General features: G+C 36.3%; 2 protein-coding genes across 5 annotated transcripts in view; one reads left to right on the top strand and one right to left on the bottom strand.

The window, feature by feature from the left end:
• The first annotated feature begins 17 nt into the window (after positions 1-17).
• Positions 18-4,571, top strand: LOC126382108 (zinc finger protein 17-like). 2 transcript variants are annotated; one of them, XM_050031849.1, is made up of 6 exons: positions 18-127; positions 1,522-1,643; positions 1,885-2,094; positions 2,495-2,629; positions 2,843-2,917; positions 3,171-4,571. In XM_050031849.1, the coding sequence occupies exons 2-6, from the start codon at positions 1,625-1,627 to the stop codon at positions 3,938-3,940; spliced, it is 1,209 nt and encodes a 402-aa protein (XP_049887806.1). In that variant the 5' UTR covers positions 18-127; positions 1,522-1,624; the 3' UTR covers positions 3,941-4,571. The 2 variants fall into 2 exon arrangements, with proteins under 2 accessions (XP_049887806.1, XP_049887805.1); XM_050031848.1 differs by lacking the exon at positions 18-127 and adding an exon at positions 619-1,225.
• The window catches only part of LOC126382055 (reticulon-4-like), a 96,526-nt gene continuing 91,618 nt past the window's right edge, over positions 4,070-8,977 (bottom strand). For all 3 annotated transcript variants that reach the window (XM_050031742.1, XM_050031743.1, XM_050031744.1), the window contains one exon: positions 4,070-8,929. In XM_050031742.1, coding sequence (XP_049887699.1) covers positions 4,804-8,929 — 4,126 coding nt within the window. In that variant the 3' untranslated portion in view covers positions 4,070-4,803. The remainder of the gene's footprint in view (positions 8,930-8,977) is intronic.

The following is an 8,977-nucleotide window of genomic DNA, read 5'->3' as shown; positions in this document are numbered from 1 at the left end:
GTCGACTTTGCCCTTGACCGCCGTGTGAAGAGCGCGCGAAGACTGCCGCACAGCCACACGCGGCGGGCTGCAATGTACTGTCGTCCGCGCGCGAACATCAGGCCAATCGAAATCATAAGAAACTTACGTAAGTGACCTGTAAATATTACCTCACATGATATAACCTTCCCAAGAACGTACACTTTTTATTTTATAGAATATCTTTAGAGTCGAATATGAAACAACACTACATCAGAACAGATGCGCCAATTTATTAGAAATGTAAAACGGGGACTTATGCTTTTCTTGGTCTTTCAAAACGTTTTTCACAACGAAGTTTTCTTATTTTTTTGCCAGTTTGCTTTTCTAATTCTAATATTCCGTTTGTTGCATTGTTGGCCTAACTAACTAAAGTAAAAGAAAAAAACAGAGATGAAGAATATAAGTATGTCGTTGAAAAATTATAGTTTGCTCTTTAACATACTATTCGATTGTAAGTTACCTGTGACGAGAAAAACCCACTGGTATTAGACGTGTATCCGATTTTTTCAGTCAGCTGATTTACGTCATTTTGATAACGACTGTCATTTTCACTGACAGATACATATCAATATTTATTATATTATCAACGAACAACTGCTGCGTTTTCGGCGGGAAACGGGAACGGGACAGTTGCTTTCTTCATTGAGTAATCTAAATAATTAATACGAAGTGGTGTTTTGTGGTTAATGATCGCATTAAGTTAGTCAGAAGACATTCGCGAGTGTTATTATATTGGAGTATTCAATAAACAAAGTGTATCTGCCTATTTTCGCTTCGTGCTGGGAAGCCGCTTCATAACTCAAAAGTTTATGCGGACTTTTGAGTTAATTCGTTTGGGGTTCGGAGTAGGAGTCTACTCCGAGGGTGGGGGCTTAGGTTTCATCATCATCACCTTTCATCATTTCATTAATCATCAAGAAAAAAAATACGTCAGACATGGCTGTATGGGCATAGTTCCCTTTGCCTTACCCTTCGGGGAAAACCAAAACAAAAAAAAAAAAAAAAAAGAACAACTGCTGCGAAAAATACAGTAAAAGTAAAATTCTATTTACAAAATAATTATGAGGGTCAAGACACATGCTGGGAAGTGGAAGTGTGGGGAATGTGGTAAAGAATTTAAGTACGAGAGCGAGAGACGAAGACACGAACAGAGTCATGAACCGAGGTTCGAGTGTAAGGTTTGCGCGAAGAAGTTTAGTTTTCTGTGAGTTTCTTATCATTGCTCTGTCTCATAGACGATTCAAGAAAGTGGTTTGATAAGATATTATTTGTTTTCATAAGTTTGTACCCTTAAAAATGACTCAATTAACAAAATTAATGCGTTTTCAACACAGAGTAGTCCTAGATACACTTTACGTTATACCTGCTTCACAAGACAAGTTATCTAAGCAAAATGATAAGTAGGCCACTAAAAACAACATTTAATTAAGTAGTTTATTGATAAAATAATTATCTTGCTTAATATATTTAAAATCTATACATACATATTGTTTGTTTTAGTTCTGCTGTTCGGCGACACGAGAAGCAACATGAGAGGGGCGCCAGTGTGCACTGCACTAAATGTGATGGAAAGTTTAGAGACGAAATACTACTGAAAAGGCACATGCAGTATGCACATAAAGGTATAACACATAGAAAATATTAATTGTTGGTCTATAAAGCTACAAACAAACAAAATAATATGAACAGTGTGATTGAGTTAATAATTACACAGTACATTACATAGTGTAAACAATTTGTTATAAAGCATTTATGACAATTATTCTTTCTATTTCTTGTTTGTTTTGTATTTTCCAAGTGTATTATGAAGTATTTGTTATGTTATGTACACAATGTAACCATTAATAATACTGGTTTTTCAAGGGATATACACATGCACTAAATGTGACACAGTATTCAATAGTGATGCAGCACTACGCATACATATGAAGATGCATAAACCAGAGGCTGAGAGGAAGTACCACTGTAGTCACGGAGGTTGTGATAAGTCTTTCAACTTTGCTCATCATTTGAAGCACCACGAACTTACCCACACCGATTCCAAACAGCATTTCTGTAATGAGTGTGGTAAAGGTAAGGAATATTATTGTGTTTATCATTGCTTTAACAAGAACATATTTTTACATAACTCTGTACAATACAATGTTTACAAGGCAGCATGCAATTTCGTCATCACATATAATAAAAGTCAATCAACAGGTTATTAATAAATTATAATGTTTGTAATCTTTTGTTACACCTATTCATTGTTTGTTTTACATAAATATTATGTAAAATAAAATCTTTAAATATAACTTTTTTTTATTTCCTTTGTGTACAATAAAGTATTTGTGACATTAGTGTCCAGAGAGTGTTTGTTTATAATTTTTATTAATTCTTGACTATTACAAGAAAAACTACTAATCACTATCTTTTTGTATATATTTTTTTAAATAATATTATTTAATTTGTAACTTTGTTTGTTTTGTTATAGGTTTTATTCAACTACATCATTTAAAGGTCCATCAAAGGAAACACAAACCGGACTGCTGGCTTGCATGCACTGAACTTAATTGTAACAAACAATTTGCAAATGAATATGCTTTAAAGAGACATATTGCCACACACAGTAAGTGTTTTTATGCATTAGTTTCAGAGAACACACAGTCACTAACGCAGTTGGCTCTGCAATTATAAACGGCGATACAGCTCACCACCTATCATGTTAGTCTAACAGAAAGCTCGGTGATATAGTCCTAGAGTTTATGTTTTGTAATGATTAAGAGGAGTCTGTGTTATGTGGGCGCTTATTTTGCGATCTAACTCATGTTTTTTTTTACAGAAAATAAAATCCGACCTAGAGCATCTTCTAGATCAAGCAGTGTGGAATGTAAACAGATAGAGTTAAAAGTCAGAGGTAAGGATTTTTTTTTCATTAGTTACCACCTTTACATTACCTACTAAACAAAATATAGATATTGTATAACGGAAAATGAGAAAGAAAAGAGAAGGTTAGAAGATTAGACTCTTATACATAATGAAGAAATTCGTAAAACATTCACAGTGGTAGCGCGATTGCGTGAGCGATTCTCAGTAATATGGATAGATAGGGATACGAATGTTGCCTTTCCATTTTTGAGCTTATAATTATGTTGTTTCCTCATTTACAGATTTGGTGTTACATACAAACCAGCATATTTCCCGCAATATTCAGAAAGACAAAATAAATTGCTTTTCTACAATAGACCCCACAGCAGAAGTTGATACAAAATTAACACCTCAGATTGAAGATATTAGACTTTTAAGTCAAACTGAAGAATTTAAACGGAAAGAGGCTTTTGTAAATGACATGGGCGATGAGGATACTGTTATATTTGATTGTAAGTCTGTATTAGGCTGTTGTATAGTAACAGGGGATTCTGATACAAATGATAAATGTATTTGTGCTCAAATACCGAAAACTGGTATTGCAGATCAAGATTACGACTTGATTCCCAGAAATCGTAATGTCACAATAACTCTGAATGACGATTTGAAATGCGATAAACTAAAAAATGTACCCAATGCGTGCGATAGCTGCGAATGTGCAAGCGTGTGCGGAATGAAAACTAAGAATTCAGTTACAGAACCGATGCCAGAGTTAGAGAACAGAAATGATGGTATTGTTAAAATTAAAGAAACATTTGACGCCGATATAGCCAGTTTGCGAATAGACGAAGAAATTGAAAGTGAATATAAAACGGCATTCAAAGATTTTAATTCTGTGGCCGTAAATACGTGTAAAGATGTTCTAGGAAATTGTATCGTTAGTGGTAATGGTACCATTGGCGAGGGGTGTCTCTGTGCAAAGATGACAGCGACTGATCAGCAAATGATGGCCCAGGAGATAGAGGACATCACGCCATGTCCAAAGGAAACCTGGTTGACTCAACGTCTGTGATATTATGTACTTCAATGCAATAAGAGTGCTTATAATTGGTACTTAAGGTAGTAAATGTTTAGTTGGTTTATTATTTTATTGTAATTAGACTGGAAAATATTGTACTTGGATAAGAAGTCAAAGAAAACATTTATTATTAACTTTAAATTTATTTACAACGTAATTCTTTACAATTTCAACCATATTATACAAAATATAATCTTAGTTAACAAGGACTACTAATTATTATTTTACAATCAGACCTCACTTCTGCGTATCACTAAGTTAAAATATTTAATACGAATTGGAATGTATATAATATTTTATGTGTAAAATATCATTATCACATACGGCATGGCAGAAAACGATGTTTCATCACAAGAAAATATTCTTTCATACATAAACATTGTTCATATTTTCTATCACATCATTTCAAATAAGTGCCCGATTCGAAAAGAACATTTTTGATGTAGTAATCCTAACACGTATTTCGCTATGGTAACAATTTAAAAGTAGGACTTTACGTATTCTCCTGCGAAGGATATTAACATTAAATTATACGTAGAATATCTACGAGAAGTTGTTACATTTTGGACTCAGTTAATTTATACTCTTTACACATTTGTAGTAATAAATAATCTAAAACTCTCGAGATGTGACTTTCCTTATAGTTTGACTAGTCTAATAAGCTTTTATAGTACACCTTACTGCTGACGTGGTTATTTCGTGCCACAAGATAAAAATTCATTAATTGTAATCGATAACAGTATTGCATTCATAATTATTTAAAACTATTGTTACAAAATAAAATTGTTCGACAGCATCACAGGAAATAAAACAGAAATATACAAACTTAAATCGTAAGTGAACTAAGTAAGCACGCGTTACGCTTCATTATTAATTACAGAATCCAATTTGCTTGCACCTAATGTCCTTCTGTCACTCTTTTTTGGTGAATCACTTATATCATTGAGTTCTTGAATACCTCCACTTTTGAAGTTCTTTTTTAACGTTTCTCTTTCTTCAAGTTTTTCATCGGCGATAGGAACCACACTTAGGAAATCACTATCATCATTTGCTATGTTTGATACTGCGTTCATTGGTACACTAGCGGAGTTGTCTGACTTACCTTCCATAGAATGATCTTTGCTAACATCTAAATCGTCTGTGTCTAATAAAAAGGTAGCTATTTGGGTTTTATCTTCTGATTTAGATTTTTGCCTATCAGTGACTGCATTTGTTTGACCTCTTTCAGTTGTCTCACGTCCACTGTTCTCGTCTTCAGGATAGCTATAACTTTCGTTTATTAAATCGTTGATAGATGCTTCATCTTCATTAGTACTAGATTCTTTACCATCTTGAGCTTTTGTTGTAGTTGGAGCATCACTGTTCGAAGGTTCTGTAGGAGCTCCTAATGAGTGACTGTTATGTTCATCTGTGTTTTCATTTTGTGTTTCGTTCATATTTGCTGGTTCAAGGTCGTGACCTTCTTGAAGCTTTTTCACAAGACTCTTGTTGTTTTCAACCTCAGGTAAGAAAGGATTCATTTCAGTTTCGTGATCTTCGTATTCTGCAGAATGTGTTGTGGATTTCGATGTTGTAACCGATTGATTACTTCCAGGTATTTCATAGATTGTAACATTTAGATTATTAACTTGTGTTGTATTTTGACTTTCAATGGACTCACTGTGGTTATACGCAATTACTCCCAGGTCGCTTTCTAATAAGGTAGTGGTTGATTTATTTGTGAATGTCTTGTCTGCATGAATTACACTTGTATTGGTAGTATTATTGCCAGAAGTTCCTTGCTCATGGATTTCCAGTTGTTTCACATCGGTGTTATCTGTTTCCCAAACTGGCGCGGGTTCATTGTTCCATGATCGTGACGATTCGTTTCTGGTTAGTGGATTTGCTAAAGATTTCTCGAATCCTTTGTAGACGTACTGAGTTACTGTTGTCGTAGTTTCTAGATTTTCATTAGAATTGATATTGACTGTGGTGGATTCATTTTCAGTTTTCAATTTGTTAGACATATTATCTGAAACATTTGGTAAAACAGTAGGTAAATCGACTTTAGGAGTTTCGGTAGCAGTTTGACTTTCTTCAGATGATTTCTCTTCGCTTATCGTAGTTTGATTTTGAGTTAATTCAGAATTGTCAATATTTGCGGTAGTTTTTTTATTTGTGTCATCTTGACTATTTTCGTTTATAGATGATTCGTTGTGAGACTCTGCCGCTGTAATAATTGTAACGGATTTCTCAGATTCATTAGTATGTAGTGTTTGATTTGTATTTGCGGTCATATTCTTCTTCACCGCTGCATCTTTTATTTCTGTGTTAACTCTTTTTACTCTAGAGTCTTCATTGTCGTAATCGTGGATCATCCCATATAATGGTTCGTCTTGGTCAGGCGTTTTGGTAGGATTAATATTTAAATAATCTGGCTCTATATCGTCCTTGCTTATTCCACGATTGATGATCTCTTGTAGTTTATGTGAATTTGTTTCTGTTGTTTCCTGTTTCTCTGGGCGGCTCATCATAACGTTATAGTTTACTTCAGTAACTGGTTCGACTAACCAATCTGATTCTGTAGTTGGACTCACTTTAGGCTCTGTTATTTCAGTAGTTTCGTTACCTATCTCAGTATGGTTTTCGAATGATTTTGATGAGCGGTTATAAAGCATATTTATAGTATCGAAAGTTATGTCGACTCCTTCGTACGACGGTTCTTTTTCAGTAGTGGTATGTGTTGTATTTTTCTGGTCAAGAACAGCAAAAACAAGACTTTGTTCAGCATCTGAATTATTTTGTTTGGATATAAAGAATTCTGTTGTTGTTTGCGGTTTGAGAGTTGTAGTTTCTTCTGTTATTGGTTTATTCGTGGCTAGCGATGACGCTTCAAGAAGAATTGAGTTTAAAGGTTTGTCAGGAGCATCATTTTGTGATTCATTTCTCATAGCGCTTTCACTATCATTATGATAGGGCGTTTCGATAGCATTTGATCTTTGAATATTAGGGAAAGGTATAATATAATCGTTTGAATTCGATTCTCTTATTTCAGTAGGGTTCATTTTAGCCTCTTCAGACGTAGTTAATACGGTAAATGGTGACGTCGTTGTTGGTTGTTCAACGTTCACTTTAGTTGTAGAATCTCGCATTATGCTAACACTTGATTTGTGGTCTTTTGAGATTTGATCAAATGATATATCATCTTCTGATTCCGACATTTTACTCATATTCATATTGGTATTATGATTAGTTGTAGTTTCATCTACAACATCTTCGACTCGTCTAAAATATTTCTCTGGTAAATCGTCGTTTTTCAAATTTACATTATAAAAATGCATATAGTTTTCAGTAGTAGATGTAACAGTATCGGATGCATTTTTAACGGATGATTCGGTTTGAGCTTCATTTTTTAGGTCTTCCATGTTAGTTGCTTCCTTATGAGCGATCTTTTCCCTGTCGTGATTCATGTCATCATTTAATCCAGATTCGTTCTTCTTATGCTCGTAAATCGAGAACACGGATTTCATTTCCTGACCTAGAACAGATTCTGTTACTGGAGTTTTCATAGTGGTTGTTTCATCATCAAGTTTACTATCATCAAATTTATTTTCGTATTTTGTATTTGCTATTTGTAGATTTGTATTGTCTTCTTGACTATTTTCCTCGGAATCCATTTTAGGTTCAGTTGTAGTTCGGAGCTCGGTCTCCTGGGATATATCTGTATTGATTAGTCCAAGCTTTGGTTCGCGATCTGCAGAAGGTTCAGATGTAAGTTGGGGTTCTGGCGTAGTGTTGATGGATTCGAAACTGTACTCTGATGTGGTGGTACTTGGCTTAGCAGCAGGCTCTGGGTTTGATCTTGGTTCTGCCTCCTGCTCTGTCTTGGATTCAGTCGGAGGTTGCGGTTCGGCGTTGGGTTCTGGTTCTGCAAAAAGTTGCTGCTCAATAGAAGACTTTGGCTCAGCTGTGGGTTGGGGTTCGGTGGAAGGAAGAGGCTCAGCAGCAGGCTGAGGTTCAGCAGTAGGTTGAGGTTCTGCAGCAGGTTGAGGTTCAGCTGTAGGTTCTGGAGTAGGTTCCGGCTCCGCAGTGGGCTGGGGCTCAGCAGTGGGCTGAGGCTCAGCAGCAGGCTGGGGTTCAGGGTTAGGTTGTGGTTCAGATGTAGGTTGTGGCTCAGCAGTAGCCTGCGGTTCGTGTGTAGGACGTAGATCAACAAAGGAATGCAGTTCTTCGGAGAGTTCTGAAGACGCTAGTGTTTCCGACATGTGTCGCGACTCTGTTTGTGCTTCTGTTGTAGTTGGTTGGGGTTCAGCAGTTGGCTCAGGTTCCGGTTTTGGTTCGGGTGTCGGGGTTGGCTCTGGTTCGGGTTCTGGTTTCGGTTCAGCCGCTGGTTCTGGTTCAGGCTTTGGTTCAGGTGTTGGCTCCGGTTCACTTGTAGGCTCTGCCGTTGGATGTGGTTCAACAATTACTGGTCTATTAACCTCTTCACTAGACTGCGCGTGATCTCCTTCTGTGGTTACTTCTGGTATTATATCGTGAATATTCTTCCAGTCAAAATTATTATCGGGTTTTTGTTCCTCCGGAATAGGTCTTGTCGTTGTTCCCGTAGAATCTATATCTAGAACTCTAAACTCTTTTTGCTTGTTGTCTTCGCCAGTTTTTGTTTCCATTTGCTCTGAACTTTCGAATATTGACATGCACTTTTTCTGGTTGACCATGTCGAGGATTTGTCCACGTGGGCAGGTGCAAATGAACTCGAGGCTGTTTTCGTCGAATGTGCATCCGTGTTCGCAATCGTTTTTATTGATTTGACACAAGTCTAGGACTTGTCTTGTGGACATTCTATCATCGGAGACGTGGTACACGCTGATCATCCTGCTGTTCTTGTCGAGGTAACTATCTAACTTTGACTTTAGTGAGCGGGCAGTTAGTAGATCCTCGTTTCCTTCAGAACTGGATTTCGGCGTCCAGTGAATCCTGTAGCTCACTACCAATGATCCCGGCCTGAAATAGAGAAAATTGATACCTGATGATGTTGTTCAATTGTAAATA

Source organism: Pectinophora gossypiella, chromosome 3, assembly GCF_024362695.1.
Source record: "Pectinophora gossypiella chromosome 3, ilPecGoss1.1, whole genome shotgun sequence".
NCBI lineage: Eukaryota > Metazoa > Arthropoda > Insecta > Lepidoptera > Gelechiidae > Pectinophora > Pectinophora gossypiella.
Note: the sequence above shows the minus strand (reverse complement) of the source record. Positions and strands in the feature narration are given on the sequence as shown.